The 18962-nt window shown below is 61.2% G+C and overlaps 1 protein-coding gene across 1 annotated transcript in view; it reads right to left on the minus strand.

Moving 5' to 3' along the window:
• Positions 1–1225, minus strand: part of FAM193A (family with sequence similarity 193 member A) — a 57153-nt gene extending 55928 nt beyond the window's left edge. Inside the window, exon 1 of the mRNA XM_060188491.1 lies at positions 998–1225. Coding sequence (XP_060044474.1) covers positions 998–1192 — 195 coding nt within the window. The 5' untranslated portion in view covers positions 1193–1225. The remainder of the gene's footprint in view (positions 1–997) is intronic.
• Between the last annotated feature and the right edge of the window lie 17737 nt (positions 1226–18962).

Consider the following 18962-nt stretch of genomic DNA (forward strand, 5'->3'; position numbering starts at 1 on the left):
CCGGCTTCCTCTCTACTCCCCTCCCTCTCATCACTGATCGGCGCACCGGGATAAGAGCACACAGTACAAAACGCAAAGATGCGGCCCGAGCCCCGGCTCCCCACGTCTGTCTCTGCCCGTCTCTGTCTTGCCCTCCTCTCTCCATCTCTCTCTGTCCTGTGCAAAAACCGGGCAATGGCCCCAGGAGCCCGCAGCGCAGTGACGGCCGTATGTGCGCTGACCACTGAGCTCCTTCCTAGAGGGCGGCCGCAGGGTCCTTGGAGAGAAGGGTCGCTGCAGGGTCACACGCGGCAGAGGCCCTGGGTGCGAGGACACCCCCCCCCCCCGCCATGGCCCGCACCCCAACCCCCCCCCCCCCCCCCCCCCGCCCCGGAGCGCCCAGACCCGCTGGGAAACGGTGAAGCGGCCTGGAGGGAGGGGGCGGCGCCCAGGAGCCGGGTCAGAGATCAGAGGCCGCCACAGCCTGGGGCACGGGGCAGAGAGCACAGAGCAGAGGACAGAGGGCACGGGGCAGAGGACATGGGGCAGAGGGCACAGGACAGAGGGCACAGAGCAGAGGACAGAGGGCACGGGGCAGAGGACATGGGGCAGAGGGCACAGAGCAGAGGGCACGGGGCAGAGGGCAGAGGGCAGGCGGCAGCGCCCAGGACCAGGCACGGAGGCCCCAGGCCACAACGGGAGCCGCGGGGGCGGCGGCCACACCTGCGAAGGCGGCGCAGACAGGCGGCTCGCACCCCTCGCACCCGGGCCTCCAACGGCGGCCACCACCGGGCACTGCGAGGCGAGGCGAAAGGGCCCCGGGTGCGGACCGTGGTGGGGGGGTGCCCGAGCGACTCTGGGGGGGTAAAGGCCCCGGGAGGGCGCGGGGAGGGCCGGGGAGGGTCCCGGGAGGGTCCCGGGAGGGCGCGGGAGGGCCGGGGTCGCGCCGGGAGCGGGAGGAGGAGGAGGAGGGAGCCGCCGCCGCCGCCCCGCCCCGCCCCGCCCCGCCCCCGCTCACCTCCAGGTAGCCGCCGGGGCCGCCCGCGCCCGCGCCCAGGGGCCCGTTGGCCGGAGACGCGCCCGGGGCCAGGCCGGCGGCGGGGGGGACGCGCAGCACCGGGCCGGCCTTGCTCGCGCCTCCGGGGCCCCCGCCCGCGCCGCCGCGCTTGTTCTTGCGGCGCTTGGCCCCGCGCTTGGCGTCGGCCGGGCTCATGGCGGCGGGCGGGCGGGCGGGCGGGCGGGCGGTCGTGCGGCGGGCGGGCGGGGGCCGGGCGGCGGGCGAGACGGGCGGCGGGCGAGGCGGCGGCGGCGGCGGCGGGGCGGCGGCGGGGCGGGCGGCGGGGCGGGCGGCGGGCCGGCGCCGCTGACCAGACTCGGAGCCCAATATGGCGGACACAAGGGGCGAGGAGCCCGGCGCGGGGGAGGGGAGCGAGGGGAGGGTGTGGGCGCCCTCCCCCGCCCGCCAGGCCCGCCTCCCGGCAGGCCGCGCTCCTGCGCCGCGCCGCCCGCCGCCCCCGCCGGCCCCCGCCGCCGCCGGCGCCCGCGCGGGGCATGCCGGGACGGGGAGTCCGCGCCGCGCTCTGGGCCGCGGGCGGCGGGCGGCGCGGGACTACGACTCCCGACGGGCCGCGCGCGGCCGGGCGCAGGCGCCGCAGGGGCGGGCGCTGGGATGACGTCACCGCGGCGCCGACCAGGCCCCGCGCGCGGCCTGTCGGGAGTCGTAGTCGGCGGAGGGCCGGGCCCGGCCGGGCAGGGGCGCGGGTGGCGGCGGCGGGTGGCGGCGGCGGGTGGCGGCGGCGGGTGGCGGCGGGGCCGGGGCCGCGGGTGGAGGACGTCGCCTCGGCCTAGGCCTCGGCCTCGGCCTGGGCGGCTCGGGGGCTGCAGGCGCGGCCGCACGACCGTCGTGGGCTCCCGGGAGCGTCGCGGCCGCCCCCGATCTCGGAGACCCGGCAGCCCGGGGGTCCCCGCCCGCGGCGGTTGTGCGAGGCCCGCGCGCCGGGTTCTCGTCCACGGGCGCCCCGAACACGACGGTGACCTTCAGCCACTCACGGGAGACGCCCGGTGTCCCCGCTGCTGGGGCAGCACCCACAGCACCTGCTCAGGGCAGCACCCACAGCGCCGCTCAGTGTAGCACCCACTCAGGGCAGCACCAGCTCAGGGCAGCACCCACAGTGCCCCCAGGTCCAAGGCGGCACCATTCGGCCCCACACAGCTCAGGCTGCACCCACTGGGCCCCACACAGGTCAGGCTGCACCCACTGGACCCCACACAGGACAGGCTGCACCCACTGGGCCCCACACAGGACAGGCTGCACCCACTGGGCCCCACACAGGTCTGCCTGCACCCACTGGGCCCCACACAGGTCTGCCTGCACCCACTGGGCCCCCACACAGGTCAGGCTGCACCCACGGGGCCCCCCACAGGTCAGGCTGCACCCACTGGGCCCCACACAGGACAGGCTGCACCCACTGGGCCCCCCACAGGTCAGGCTGCACCCACTGGGCCCCACACAGGACAGGCTGCACCCACTGGGCCCCCACACAGGTCAGGCTGCACCCACTGGGCCCCACACAGGTCAGGCTGCACCCACTGGGCCCCCACACAGGTCTGCCTGCACCCACTGGGCCCCCACACAGGTCAGGCTGCACCCACTGGGCCCCACACAGGTCAGGCTGCACCCACTGGGCCCCCACACAGGTCTGCCTGCACCCACTGGGCCCCCACACAGGTCAGGCTGCACCCACTGGGCCCCACACAGGTCTGCCTGCACCCACTGGCCCCCACACAGGTCAGGCTGCACCCACTGGGCCCCCACACAGGTCAGGCTGCACCCACTGGGCCCCCACACAGGTCAGGCTGCACCCACTGGGCCCCACACAGGTCAGGCTGCACCCACTGGGCCCCCACACAGGTCTGCCTGCACCCACTGGGCCCCCACACAGGTCTGCCTGCACCCACTGGCCCCCACACAGGTCAGGCTGCACCCACTGGGCCCTCACACAGGTCAGGCTGCACCCACTGGGCCCCCACACAGGTCAGGCTGCACCCACTGGGCCCCCACACAGGTCAGGCTGCACCCACTGGGCCCCCACACAGGTCAGGCTGCACCCACTGGGCCCCCACACAGGTCAGGCTGCACCCACTGGGCCCCCACACAGGTCTGCCTGCACCCACTGGGCCCCACACAGGTCAGGCTGCACCCACTGGGCCCCACACAGGTCAGGCTGCACCCACTGGGCCCCCACACAGCTCAGGCTGCACCCACTGGCCCCCACACAGGTCAGGCTGCACCCACTGGGCCCCACACAGGTCAGGCTGCACCCACTGGGCCCCCACACAGCTCAGGCTGCACCCACTGGGCCCCACACAGGTCAGGCTGCACCCACTGGGCCCCCACACAGGTCTGCCTGCACCCACTGGGCCCCACACAGGTCAGGCTGCACCCACTGGCCCCCACACAGCTCAGGCTGCACCCACTGGGCCCCCACACAGGTCAGGCTGCACCCACTGGGCCCCACACAGGTCAGGCTGCACCCACTGGGCCCCCACACAGGTCTGCCTGCACCCACTGGGCCCCCACACAGCTCAGGCTGCACCCACTGGGCCCCCACACAGGTCTGCCTGCACCCACTGGGCCCCCACACAGGTCAGGCTGCACCCACTGGGCCCCCACACAGGTCAGGCTGCACCCACTGGGCCCCACACAGGTCAGGCTGCACCCACTGGGCCCCACACAGGTCTGCCTGCACCCACGGGGCCCCACACAGGTCAGGCTGCACCCACTGGGCCCCCACACAGGTCAGGCTGCACCCACTGGCCCCCACACAGGTCAGGCTGCACCCACTGGGCCCCACACAGGTCAGGCTGCACCCACTGGGCCCCCACACAGGTCTGCCTGCACCCACTGGGCCCCCACACAGGTCTGCCTGCACCCACTGGGCCCCCACACAGGTCAGGCTGCACCCACGGGGCCCCCCACAGGTCAGGCTGCACCCACTGGGCCCCACACAGGTCTGCCTGCACCCACTGGGCCCCCACACAGGTCAGGCTGCACCCACTGGGCCCCACACAGGTCAGGCTGCACCCACTGGGCCCCCACACAGGTCTGCCTGCACCCACTGGGCCCCCACACAGGTCAGGCTGCACCCACTGGCCCCCACACAGGTCAGGCTGCACCCACTGGGCCCCCACACAGGTCTGCCTGCACCCACTGGGCCCCCACACAGGTCAGGCTGCACCCACTGGCCCCCACACAGGTCAGGCTGCACCCACTGGGCCCCCACACAGGTCAGGCTGCACCCACTGGGCCCCCACACAGGTCTGCCTGCACCCACTGGGCCCCCACACAGGTCAGGCTGCACCCACTGGCCCCCACACAGGTCAGGCTGCACCCACTGGGCCCCACACAGGTCAGGCTGCACCCACTGGGCCCCCACACAGGTCAGGCTGCACCCACTGGGCCCCACACAGGTCAGGCTGCACCCACTGGGCCCCCACACAGGTCTGCCTGCACCCACTGGGCCCCCACACAGGTCTGCCTGCACCCACTGGCCCCCACACAGGTCAGGCTGCACCCACTGGGCCCTCACACAGGTCAGGCTGCACCCACTGGGCCCCCACACAGGTCTGCCTGCACCCACTGGGCCCCACACAGGTCAGGCTGCACCCACTGGGCCCCACACAGGTCAGGCTGCACCCACTGGGCCCCCACACAGGTCTGCCTGCACCCACTGGGCCCCACACAGGTCAGGCTGCACCCACTGGGCCCCACACAGGTCAGGCTGCACCCACTGGGCCCCCACACAGCTCAGGCTGCACCCACTGGCCCCCACACAGGTCAGGCTGCACCCACTGGGCCCCACACAGGTCAGGCTGCACCCACTGGGCCCCCACACAGCTCAGGCTGCACCCACTGGGCCCCACACAGGTCAGGCTGCACCCACTGGGCCCCCACACAGGTCTGCCTGCACCCACTGGGCCCCACACAGGTCAGGCTGCACCCACTGGCCCCCACACAGGTCAGGCTGCACCCACTGGGCCCCCACACAGGTCAGGCTGCACCCACTGGGCCCCCACACAGCTCAGGCTGCACCCACTGGGCCCCCACACAGGTCAGGCTGCACCCACTGGGCCCCACACAGGTCAGGCTGCACCCACTGGGCCCCCACACAGGTCTGCCTGCACCCACTGGGCCCCCACACAGCTCAGGCTGCACCCACTGGGCCCCACACAGGTCAGGCTGCACCCACTGGGCCCCCACACAGGTCTGCCTGCACCCACTGGGCCCCCACACAGGTCAGGCTGCACCCACTGGGCCCCACACAGGTCAGGCTGCACCCATTGGGCCCCCACACAGGTCTGCCTGCACCCACTGGGCCCCCACACAGGTCTGCCTGCACCCACTGGGCCCCACACAGGTCAGGCTGCACCCACTGGGCCCCCACACAGGTCAGGCTGCACCCACTGGGCCCCCACACAGGACAGGCTGCACCCACTGGGCCCCACACAGGACAGGCTGCACCCACGGGGCCCCCCACAGGTCAGGCTGCACCCACTGGGCCGCACACAGGTCAGGCTGCACCCACTGGGCCCCCACACAGGTCAGGCTGCACCCACTGGGCCCCCACACAGGTCAGGCTGCACCCACTGGGCCCCCACACAGGTCAGGCTGCACCCACTGGGCCCCCCCACAGGTCAGGCTGCACCCACTGGGCCCCACACAGGTCTGCCTGCACCCACTGGGCCCCCACACAGGTCAGGCTGCACCCACTGGGCCCCACACAGGTCAGGCTGCACCCACTGGGCCCCCACACAGGTCTGCCTGCACCCACTGGGCCCCCACACAGGTCAGGCTGCACCCACTGGCCCCCACACAGGTCAGGCTGCACCCACTGGGCCCCCACACAGGTCTGCCTGCACCCACTGGGCCCCCACACAGGTCAGGCTGCACCCACTGGCCCCCACACAGGTCAGGCTGCACCCACTGGGCCCCCACACAGGTCAGGCTGCACCCACTGGGCCCCCACACAGGTCTGCCTGCACCCACTGGGCCCCCACACAGGTCAGGCTGCACCCACTGGCCCCCACACAGGTCAGGCTGCACCCACTGGGCCCCACACAGGTCAGGCTGCACCCACTGGGCCCCCACACAGGTCAGGCTGCACCCACTGGGCCCCACACAGGTCAGGCTGCACCCACTGGGCCCCCACACAGGTCTGCCTGCACCCACTGGGCCCCCACACAGGTCTGCCTGCACCCACTGGCCCCCACACAGGTCAGGCTGCACCCACTGGGCCCTCACACAGGTCAGGCTGCACCCACTGGGCCCCCACACAGGTCTGCCTGCACCCACTGGGCCCCACACAGGTCAGGCTGCACCCACTGGGCCCCACACAGGTCAGGCTGCACCCACTGGGCCCCCACACAGGTCTGCCTGCACCCACTGGGCCCCACACAGGTCAGGCTGCACCCACTGGGCCCCACACAGGTCAGGCTGCACCCACTGGGCCCCCACACAGCTCAGGCTGCACCCACTGGCCCCCACACAGCTCAGGCTGCACCCACTGGGCCCCACACAGGTCAGGCTGCACCCACTGGGCCCCACACAGGTCAGGCTGCACCCACTGGGCCCCCACACAGCTCAGGCTGCACCCACTGGGCCCCACACAGGTCAGGCTGCACCCACTGGGCCCCCACACAGGTCAGGCTGCACCCACTGGGCCCCACACAGGTCAGGCTGCACCCACTGGCCCCCACACAGGTCAGGCTGCACCCACTGGGCCCCCACACAGGTCAGGCTGCACCCACTGGGCCCCCACACAGCTCAGGCTGCACCCACTGGGCCCCCACACAGGTCAGGCTGCACCCACTGGGCCCCACACAGGTCAGGCTGCACCCACTGGGCCCCCACACAGGTCAGGCTGCACCCACTGGGCCCCCACACAGCTCAGGCTGCACCCACTGGGCCCCACACAGGTCAGGCTGCACCCACTGGGCCCCCACACAGGTCTGCCTGCACCCACTGGGCCCCCACACAGGTCAGGCTGCACCCACTGGGCCCCCACACAGGTCAGGCTGCACCCACTGGGCCCCACACAGGTCAGGCTGCACCCACTGGGCCCCCACACAGGACAGGCTGCACCCACTGGGCCCCACACAGGACAGGCTGCACCCACGGGGCCCCCCACAGGTCAGGCTGCACCCACTGGGCCGCACACAGGTCAGGCTGCACCCACTGGGCCCCCACACAGGTCAGGCTGCACCCACTGGGCCCCCACACAGGTCAGGCTGCACCCACTGGGCCCCCACACAGGTCAGGCTGCACCCACTGGGCCCCCCCACAGGTCAGGCTGCACCCACTGGGCCCCACACAGGTCTGCCTGCACCCACTGGGCCCCCACACAGGTCAGGCTGCACCCACTGGGCCCCACACAGGTCAGGCTGCACCCACTGGGCCCCCACACAGGTCTGCCTGCACCCACTGGGCCCCCACACAGGTCAGGCTGCACCCACTGGCCCCCACACAGGTCAGGCTGCACCCACTGGGCCCCCACACAGGTCAGGCTGCACCCACTGGGCCCCCACACAGGTCTGCCTGCACCCACTGGGCCCCCACACAGGTCAGGCTGCACCCACTGGCCCCCACACAGGTCAGGCTGCACCCACTGGGCCCCACACAGGTCAGGCTGCACCCACTGGGCCCCCACACAGGTCAGGCTGCACCCACTGGGCCCCACACAGGTCAGGCTGCACCCACTGGGCCCCCACACAGGTCTGCCTGCACCCACTGGGCCCCCACACAGGTCTGCCTGCACCCACTGGCCCCCACACAGGTCAGGCTGCACCCACTGGGCCCTCACACAGGTCAGGCTGCACCCACTGGGCCCCCACACAGGTCTGCCTGCACCCACTGGGCCCCACACAGGTCAGGCTGCACCCACTGGGCCCCACACAGGTCAGGCTGCACCCACTGGGCCCCCACACAGGTCTGCCTGCACCCACTGGGCCCCACACAGGTCAGGCTGCACCCACTGGGCCCCACACAGGTCAGGCTGCACCCACTGGGCCCCCACACAGCTCAGGCTGCACCCACTGGCCCCCACACAGCTCAGGCTGCACCCACTGGGCCCCACACAGGTCAGGCTGCACCCACTGGGCCCCACACAGGTCAGGCTGCACCCACTGGGCCCCCACACAGGTCAGGCTGCACCCACTGGGCCCCACACAGGTCAGGCTGCACCCACTGGCCCCCACACAGGTCAGGCTGCACCCACTGGGCCCCACACAGGTCAGGCTGCACCCACTGGGCCCCCACACAGCTCAGGCTGCACCCACTGGGCCCCACACAGGTCAGGCTGCACCCACTGGGCCCCCACACAGGTCAGGCTGCACCCACTGGGCCCCACACAGGTCAGGCTGCACCCACTGGCCCCCACACAGGTCAGGCTGCACCCACTGGGCCCCCACACAGGTCAGGCTGCACCCACTGGGCCCCCACACAGCTCAGGCTGCACCCACTGGGCCCCCACACAGGTCAGGCTGCACCCACTGGGCCCCACACAGGTCAGGCTGCACCCACTGGGCCCCCACACAGGTCAGGCTGCACCCACTGGGCCCCCACACAGCTCAGGCTGCACCCACTGGGCCCCACACAGGTCAGGCTGCACCCACTGGGCCCCCACACAGGTCTGCCTGCACCCACTGGGCCCCCACACAGGTCAGGCTGCACCCACTGGGCCCCCACACAGGTCAGGCTGCACCCACTGGGCCCCACACAGGTCAGGCTGCACCCACTGGGCCCCACACAGGTCTGCCTGCACCCACGGGGCCCCACACAGGTCAGGCTGCACCCACTGGGCCCCCACACAGGTCAGGCTGCACCCACTGGCCCCCACACAGGTCAGGCTGCACCCACTGGGCCCCACACAGGTCAGGCTGCACCCACTGGGCCCCCACACAGGTCTGCCTGCACCCACTGGGCCCCCACACAGGTCTGCCTGCACCCACTGGGCCCCACACAGGTCAGGCTGCACCCACTGGGCCCCCACACAGGTCTGCCTGCACCCACTGGGCCCCCACACAGGTCTGCCTGCACCCACTGGGCCCCACACAGGTCAGGCTGCACCCACTGGGCCCCCACACAGGTCAGGCTGCACCCACTGGGCCCCCACACAGGTCAGGCTGCACCCACTGGGCCCCCACACAGGTCAGGCTGCACCCACTGGGCCCCCACACAGGACAGGCTGCACCCACGGGGCCCCCCACAGGTCAGGCTGCACCCACTGGGCCGCACACAGGTCAGGCTGCACCCACTGGGCCCCCACACAGGTCAGGCTGCACCCACTGGGCCCCCACACAGGTCAGGATGCACCCACTGGGCCCCCACACAGGTCAGGCTGCACCCACTGGGCCCCCACACAGGTCAGGCTGCACCCACTGGGCCCCCACACAGGTCAGGCTGCACCCACTGGGCCCCACACAGGTCAGGCTGCACCCACTGGGCCCCCACACAGGTCAGGCTGCACCCACTGGGCCCCACACAGGTCAGGCTGCACCCACTGGGCCCCCACACAGGTCAGGCTGCACCCACTGGGCCCCCACAGAGCAGGCTGCACCCACTGGTCCCCCACACAGGTCAGGCTGCACCCACTGGGCCCCCACACAGGTCAGGCTGCACCCACTGGGCCCCACACAGGACAGGCTGCACCCACTGGGCCCCCACACAGGTCTGCCTGCACCCACTGGGCCCCCACACAGGTCAGGCTGCACCCACGGGGCCCCCACACAGGTCAGGCTGCACCCACTGGGCCCCACACAGGTCAGGCTGCACCCACTGGGCCCCCACACAGGTCTGCCTGCACCCACTGGGCCCCACACAGGTCAGGCTGCACCCACTGGGCCCCCACACAGGTCAGGCTGCACCCACTGGGCCCCCCCAGGCCAGGGCTGTGGGCAGGCCTTCAAGAAGGGAGGCCCCTCAACCCTCTGATCACAGAGCCCAGGGTCCAGGCGCTGGGACCCTCAGGCATGAGGCGGAGTTGCCACCCCCACCTCCATTCCAGGAATGGTGCTCGGGCCCTCACCCCCAGGTCCCATCAGTAAAGCTCAGAGAAGGAAGCTCCTGTGGCAGAGCACCTGAAGTGGCAGCAGCTGCAGGCCTCCTGGGGGGCACAGGGTATGTCCCCGCTGACACCCACAACCTGTGAGCAGGGGGAAAGGCACAGAGCTGTGTCTCCTGTCGCCGTCCTTATCCCAAACTAGCAAGTTAAAGAGTTGAGGAAAAGCCATGTTAAGGAGTCAGGGTCCATCCATGTTTATTTAATTTATTTTATTTTTTACCAGAGCACCACTCAGCTCTTGCTTGTGGTGGTGTGGGGGATTGAACCTGGAACCTCAGAGCCTCAGGCATCAGAGTCTCTTTGCATAACCATTATGCTATCTACCCCCACCCTCATCTATGTTTTAATGAGAGATACACAGGGAGCAAAGATAAGACACCAGAAGCCTGCTCAGCTCCGGCTGATGGTGCTGGGGACGGAACCTGGGGCCTCGGCTTCAGGCAGGAGTGCCTTTTGTGGTGAGCTCTTGTTTGGGGGAGTTGAGGTGTTTGTTTGTTTGGCCTCCAGGGTTATCACTGGGGCTCAGTGCCAGCAATACGAATCCACTGCTCCTGGAGGCTATTTTTCTGATTGTTGCCCTTGTTATGCTTATTATTGTTATTGATGTCTGTTGTGGTTGTTATTATAGTTACTGATGCCATCGTTGTTGGGTAGGACAGAGAGAAGTGGAGAGGGGAAGGGAAGACAGAGAGGGGGAGAGAAAGACAGACACCTGCAGACCTGCTTCACCGCCTGTGAAGCGACTCCCCTGCAGGTGGGGAGCCGGGGGCTCGAACCGGGATCCTTTCGCCGGTCCTTGCGCTTTGCGCCATGTGCGCTTGACCCGCTGCGCCACCACCCGGCCCCCAGAGTTGAGCTTTTTTTTTTTTTTAAGCTTTTACTTATTAATTAATGAGAAAGATAGGAGGAGAGAAAGAACCAGATATCACTCTGGTACATATGCTGCCAGGGATCAAACTCAGGACCTCATGCTTGAGAATCTAGTGCCCTAGCCACTGCGCCATCCCCCAGACTACCAGACTTGGGCTCCAACACCACAAACCACTAATATTTGGGAGTTTTTTCTTCTCACTTCAGGGGCATTAATGTTCTACCGAAATAAAAATGAGATAGCTCTCTTTCTTTCTGATTTTTTTTTTTTTTTTTTAGGTAGGAAAGAAGTTAAGAGGGGACAGGGAGAGAGCGGTACGTCCCACTCCTTTCTGAACTGAGAAAGAAAAATGTAGCCGGGAGCCGTGGAATCATGCATGAGTGAGGTCACAGAGCCATGAAAGAAAGTGGTTTTTTTACAATTTTGTTTATTGCTGAATAGAGACAGAGAAGTTGAGGGAAGAGGGAGAGAGACAGGAGGCCCAGCTCGGGCTTACACACCTGGTTAAGCACACACAGCATTATGCAAAGGATGTGTGCAAGGACCTGGGCTTCACCCCGCTCTGCACCTGCAGTGGGGACACTTTAGGAAGAGTGAAGCAGGTGTCTCTCTCACTCCCTCCCCTCACAACTTCTCTCTGTCCATCGAATGAGAAGGGAAAAAAAAAAAAAAAGCCACCAGAAGCAGTACATTTGTAGTGCCAGCACCGAGCCCGACTACTAGGGACAAAGGAGGAAAAGAAGAATAAGAAGTAGCATGGACAGGATAGTCACCACAGAGGAGATCCACAAGGCCGAGAAACACATGAAAAAATGCTCCAAGTCTCTGACTGTCAGAGAAATGCAAATCAAGACAACAATGAGATATCACTTCACTCCTGTGAGAATGTCATACATCAGAAAAGGGAACAGCAGCAGCAAATGCTCGAGAGGGTGTGGGGTCAAAGGAACCCTCCTGCACTGCTGGTGGGAATGTCAATTGGTCCAACCTCTGTGGAGAACAGTCTGGAGAACTCTCAGAAGGCTAGAAATGGACCTACCCTATGACCCTGCAATTCCTCTCCTGGGGATAGATCCTAAGGAACCCAACACATCCATCCAAAAAGATCTGTGTACACATATGTTCTTGGCAGCACAATTTGTAATAGCCAAAACCTGGAAGCAACCCAGGTGTCCAACAGCAGATGAGTGGCTGAGCAAGTTGTGGTATATATACACAATGGAATACTACTCAGCTGTAAAAAATGGTGACTTCACCGTTTTCAGCCAATCTGGGATGGACCTTGAAAAAATCATGTTGAGTGAAATAAGTCAGAAACAGAAGGATGAATACGGGATGATCTCACTCTCAGGTAGAAGTTGAAAAACAGAAAAGAAAACACAAGTAGAACCTGAACTGGAATTGGCATATTGCACCAAAGTAAAAGACTCGGGGGTGGGTGGGTGGGTGGGGAGAATACAGGTCCAAGAAGGATGACAGAGGACCTAGTGGGGGTTGTCTTGTTATATGGGAAACTGGGGGATGTTATACATGTACAAACTATTGTATTTACTGTTGAATGTAAAACATTAATTCCCCCGTAAAGAAATTAAAAAAGAAGAAGAAGTAGAAGAAAAGAAAGAGCTAGCCCTGCTTCAACATTTGTGAGGGGAGTCGGGCAGTGGCACAGCGGGTCAAACACACGTGGTGCAAAGCACAGGGACCAGCGTAAGGATCCCGGTTCGAGCCCCCGGCTCCCCACCTGCAGGGGAGTCGCTTCCCAGGCGGTGAAGCAGGTCTGCAGGTGTCTGTTTTTCTCTCCCCCTCTCTGTCTTCCCTCCTGTCTCCATTTCTCTCTGTCCTATCTAACAACGATGACAGCAATAACAACAACAATAACTACAACAACAATAAAACAAGAGCAACAAAAGGAGAAAAAAATTGTGAAGCTTCCTCTTGTAGGTTGGGACCAGGGACTTGAACCCAAGAAAATGGATTCTGTATAACCCTCCTGTCAGACATCTTTGGGTGAACCCAGAGCATCAGACTACAGAAACAAAGGTTCTTCCTTTTCATTTATTTTCCCTCCAGGGTGAGCGCTGGGCTCAGTCCCAGCAGTATGAATCCACTGCTGGCCCCATTTTTTCCCCCATTTTATTGGACAGGACGGGGAGAGATTTTTTTTTTGGTAAACTTTTAAAAAATATTTTATTGGGAGTCGGGTGATAGCGCAGTGGGTTAAGCACAGGTGGCTCAGAGCGCAAGACCACCAGAAGGATCCCGGTTCGAGCCCCGGCTCCCCACCTGTAGAGGAGTCGCTTCACAGATGGTGAAGAAGGTCTGCAGGTGTCTGTCTGTCTCTCCCCCTCTCTGTCTTCCCCTCCTCTCTCCATTTCTCTCCGTCCTATCTAACAATGACATCTATAACAACTACAACAATAAACAACAAGGGCAACAAAAGGGAATAAATAAAAAGTCAAAAAATATTTTATTTTGGGAGTCGGGCTGTAGCGCAGCGGGTTAAGCGCAGGTGGCGCAAAGCACAAGGACCGGCATAAGGATCCCGGTTCGAACCCCGGCTCCCCACCTGCAGGGGAGTCGCTTCACAGGCGGTGAAGCAGGTCTGCAGGTGTCTATCTTTCTCTCCTCCTCTCTGTCTTCCCCTCCTCTCCATTTCTCTCTGTCCTAAAAAAAAAAAAAAAAAAAACTATTTTCGGGGCAGGTGGTGGCGCACCTGGTTGAGCGGCACATGTTACAGTGCGCACGGACCCAGGTTCGAGCTCCCAGCCCCCACCCGCAAGGGGAAAGCTTCACAAGTGGTGAAGCAGGGCTGCAGGTGTCTGACTTTCCTCTCTATCACCTCCTTCCCTCTCGATTTCTGGCTGTCTCTATGCAATAAATAAATATAATAAAAAAAATTTAAAAAAATATTTTATTTGTTTATTATCAGATAGAGACAGAGAGAAATTGGAAGGGAGATAGGGGAGAGAGACGCCTGCAGCCCTGCTTCACCACTAGTGAAGCTTCCCCCCTGCAGGTGGAACCAGGGGCTTGAACCCGGCTCCTTGCGCACTCTGATGTGTGTGGTCAACCAGGTGTGCTATCACCTGACCCCCCAGGATGGAGAGAAACTGAGAGAGGAGATACAGAGAGACAGCTGGTGAAATGTTCCCCCTGCAGGGGCAGTGGACGGATTCATAGTGCTGTCACCAAGCCCAGAGTGACCCTGGAGGCAAAACAAGTCAATGTGGAACCTTACTACTTTCACCCACAGTGAGTGTGACTGAGGGTGTGAATATGCACAAGGTGCTTTTACAAGCCAATTAAGCGAGTTAATTATCTCACAGTTCCTAACCAGGGAGCCTTAGCCACTGGCAGAACCACAGCCGACAGGCACTGTCACCAAGGAAGCAGCTTGCTGGGGACACTGGGAGAGCACTGGACTTGCCCCTCAGGCTCCTGGGCTGACTCGCATGAATAAATTAGATCAGAAAGAGAGGGAGAAAGCAAGAGAGAGGGATCAAGAGCTCGAGGGCCAGGAAAGTCCTGACTTGTGTGGGCAGGGGCCTTACCTGCCCCTGTGTGTCCTGGAGTTGGGCCTGACAGCATTTGGGACGCCACGACACGAGCTTCAGAGAGTTTGCCGGGACAGCATCACCCTTAGAAGCCACAACTGACCACAGGACCTAAAACCACCGCAGGTGAAGCTACAGATGAAGAGACACTGCCTCTCTTTTTCTTTTACTTTAAAAAAAATTATATTTATTTTCCCTTTTTAAATATTTACTTATTTATTCCCTTTTGTTGCCCTTGTTTTTTTATTGTTGTTGTAGTTATTGTTGTTGTTATTGATGTCGTCGTTATTGGATAGGACAGAGAGAAATGGAGAGAGGAGGGGAAGACAGAGAGGGGGAGAGAAAGACAGACACCTGCAGACCTGCTTCACCGCCTGGGAAGCGACGCCCCTGCAGGTGGGGAGCCGGGGGCTCGAATCGGGATCCTTATGCCGGTCCTTGCGCTTTGCGCCACGTGCGCTTAACCCGCTGCACCACCGCCGACTCCCTGCCTCTCTCTTTCTACCAGAGCCCTGCTCAACTCTGCTTATGGTGGTGCAGGGGCTTGAACCTGGAACCTTGGCGCCTCAGGCAGGAGAGTCTGTTTGTGTGACCACTTTATAACCTTCCCCATTCACCACTGTGTTTATTTCCAGAGTTATTTCCCTTTTTTTAAACAAATGTATTCAGACGGAGGCGGGGGGATGGCGGTAGATGGCACATTGGTTCTGCAGAGACTCCAAGGTCCCAGGTCCCCGGCACCATCATAAGCCAGAGCTGAGCAGTGCTCTGGGGAAAAAAATGCATATATGTTTTTGTTTTGTTTTCTACTGAGGGTTGGGGAGACAGCCTCATGGTTCTGCCCGGGGCTCTGAGGTACCAGGTTTGACACTTGGCACCACCATCAGCCAGAGCTGAGCAGGGCTCTGGTATCCGTCTATCTCTGTATAGAACTCTCACTTAAATAAAAGATATAATTGAAGTTATTTGAGACAGAGACAGAGAGAGAGAGAGAGAGAGAGAGAGAGAGAAACAGAAAGACAGCTGGGGACTGAACCTGGGTCCTCAGAGCCTCAGGCAGGAGAGTCTGTTGCAGACCCTGTGCTGTCCCCCGACTCCCTCATCTCCACGCCTAGACATCTCCCTAGAAAGGTGTCCGATACCCAGCGGGAACATTTGTCTCCTTTCTTTTCTATTTTCTGTGGCTTGCTCTATTTTCTCTATAGTTCCTGTACCATAACTATCTTTTTAAATTTTTTAAAAAATTATCTTTATTTATTTATTGGATAGAGACAGCCAGAAATCGAGAGGGAAGGAGACAGAGAGACACCTGCAGCTCTGCATCCCCACTCGTGAAGCTTTCCCCCGCAGGTGGGGACCGGGGGCTTGAACTTGAGTCTTTGCACATTGTAACATGTGCGCTTAACCAGTTGCGCCACTGCCCGTGACTTTCTCTTCCAACTCTCCCCTTGAATTTAATAGTTGTGTGGTCCAGGAGGTGGCGCAGTGGTAAAGCATTGGACTCTCAAGCATGAGGTCCCGAGTTCAGTCCCCGGCAGCACATGTACCAGAGTGATGTCTGGTTCTTTCTCTCTCCTCCTTTCTCATTAATAAATAAATAAATAAATAAATAAATAAATAAATAAATAAGAATTTAATAGTTGTGTCTGTTTAGTGGCGTCCAAGGCTCTGAGTCCCAAGCAGTGCTGGTGTTTCCTGCCCCCTTCCAACCCCACCTTTCACCCTCTATCTGAAGAAAAGCAAAAGTAATAGCTCCCCTTGCCGCCCCAAGGTAGTAGTGTGATCACGCAGGCATGACGCCCAGTGAAGCTGTACCAACAAAGGGAAGAAAAAAAATTCAAGGGGGCCAAGCGGTGGTGCACCTGGTTAAGCACACACATTGCAGTGCACAAGGACCCAGGTTAAAGAAAACAAAAACGGAGTCAGGCGGTAGGACAGCGGGTTAAGCGCATGTGGCAAGAAGGACAAGGACCGGCGTAAGGATCCTGGTTCAAGCCCCTAACTCCCTACCTGCTGGGAGTCGGTTCACAGGCGGTGAAGCACGACTGCAGGTGTCTGTCTCTCCCCCTCTCTGTCTTCCCCTCCTGTCTCCATTTCTCTCTGTCCTATCCAACAACGACGACATCAATAACAACAACAGTAATAACTACAATAACAATGAAAAAAACAAGGGCAACAAAAGGGAAAATTAAAAACAAAAGATTAAAAACTGAGAAATATTACACATGTATAGACTATTGTATTTTACTGTGGACTGTAAATCATTAATTCCCCAGTAAAGAAATTTAGAAAAAAATAAAATTTTTCTTTCTTTTTTTATGCCTCCAGGGTTATCACAGGGGCTCGGTGCCTGCACTACGAATCCACTGCTCCTGGAGACTATTTTTTCCCTTTTGTTGCCCTTGTTGTTTATCGTTGTTGTTGTTGTTGTTGTTATTGTTGAATAGGACAGACAGAAATCGAGAGAGGAGGGGGAGAAAAAGATAGACACCCACAGACCTGCCTCACCATTGGTGAAGGGATCCCTCTGCAGCTGGGGAGCCAGGGGTTCGAACCAGGATCTCTATGCTGGTCCTTGCACTTTGCACTATGTGCGCTTAACCTGCTGCACCACCGCCCGGCCCCTAATTTATTTATTTTTAAATATTTATTTATTCCCTTTTGTTGCCCTTGTTGCTTTATTGTTGCAGTTGTCGTTGTTGGAGAGGACAGAGAGACATGGAGAGAGGAGGGGAAGACAGAGGGGGAGAGAAAGACAGACACCTGCAGACCTGCTTCACCGCCTGGGAAGCGACTCCCCTGCAGGCGGGGAGCCAGGATCCTTACGCCGATCCATGAGCTTTGCGCCAAGTGCACTTAACCACTGTGCTACTGCCCGACTCCCCAATTTATTTATTTTTAACGACAAAGCGAAAGATACACACAGAGAGCAACCAATGCCCTGCTGAGCTCTGACTGATGGTGGTGCTGGGGATGGAACCTGGGACCTCAGAGCCTCAGGTGGAAGAGTCTGTCCTTCATTTTCTGCCTCTAGGGTTACCACCTAGGCTTGGTGCCAGCACTAGGAATCCACTGCTCCTGTGGCTTTTTCTTTCTTCTTCTTTCTCCTTCAATTTCTCGGTTGCTTGTGAAGCAACCCTCTACCCTTACACGCGGGGAGCCCCTTACAGGTGAGGAGCTGAGGGCTGCAACTGGGATCCTTGTGCTGGTCCTTGCACTTTGGACTGTGTGTGCTTAATCTGGTCCGCCACCGCCTGGCCCCCGATGGGAGAGTCTTTCTGCAGATCATTATGCTGTCTGCACAGCCCAAAACCACTTTAAAATTTTATTTATTTATTTTGGGTAAAGACAAACAGAAATACAGAGACGGGGAAAGCAGGGAGAGAGAGACCAACAGACTGACCAGAGCCCTGCTGAGCTCTGGCTGATGGTGGTGCTGAGGATAGAACCTGGGACCTCAGAGCCTCAGGCAGGAAAGGCTTCTGAAGAACCATGATGCTGTTTCCATAAACCCATGGATTTATTTATTATTTTCCCCCAGGGTTGTCGCTGGGCTTGGTGCCAGCACTATGAAGCCACTACTCCTGGAGGTCGTTTTTTCCATTTTATTGGACAGGACAGAGAGAAATTGAGAAAGAAGGGGAAGATAGAGGGGGGAGGAGAGAGACAAGAGACACCTGCAGCCCTGCTTCACCACTTGTGAAGCTTCTCCCCTGCAGGTGGGGACTGGGGGCTTGAACCTGGGTCCTTGCGTGGGCCTTCATGCTGAATCCTGTGGGCTACCGCCTGGCCCCTGGATTTCTTTCTTTTTCATTTTATTTATTTATTCATTCCCTTGTGTTGCTCTTTTTTACTGTTATTGTTATTGACGTTGTTGTCGGATAGGACAGAGAGACATGGAGAGAGGAGGGGCAGACAGAGAGGGGGAGAGAAAGACAGACACCTGCAGACCTGCTTCACCGCCTGGGAAGCGACTCCCCTGCAGGTGGGGAGCCGGGGGCTCGAACCGGAATCCTTAGGCCGGTCCTTGTGCTTTGCGCCACCTGCGCTTAACCCGCTGCGCTACCGCCCGACCCCCTTTTTCTTTCTTTCTTTCTTTCTTTCTTTCTTTCTTTCTTTCTTTTTTTAACCAGAGCATTGCTCAGCTCTCGCTTATGAATTTGCAACTTTGGAGCCTCAGGTACGAGAGTCTCTTTACATGGTCATTACGCTATCACCCCCACATGGATTTATTATTTTTAATTTTTTAATTTGCTTTTTCCCCCCTTTTGTACCCTTATTGTTTTTTGTTGTTGTTATTGTTGCTATCATTGTTGTTGGATAGGACAGAGAGAAATGGGAGAGAGACGGGGAAAAATGGGAGAGAAAGATAAGAGACCTGCAGACCTGCTTCTCCACCTGTAAAACGACTCCCCTGCAGGTGGGGAGCCAGGGGCTCGA

This window comes from Erinaceus europaeus, chromosome 3 (assembly GCF_950295315.1).
Source record: "Erinaceus europaeus chromosome 3, mEriEur2.1, whole genome shotgun sequence".
NCBI lineage: Eukaryota > Metazoa > Chordata > Mammalia > Eulipotyphla > Erinaceidae > Erinaceus > Erinaceus europaeus.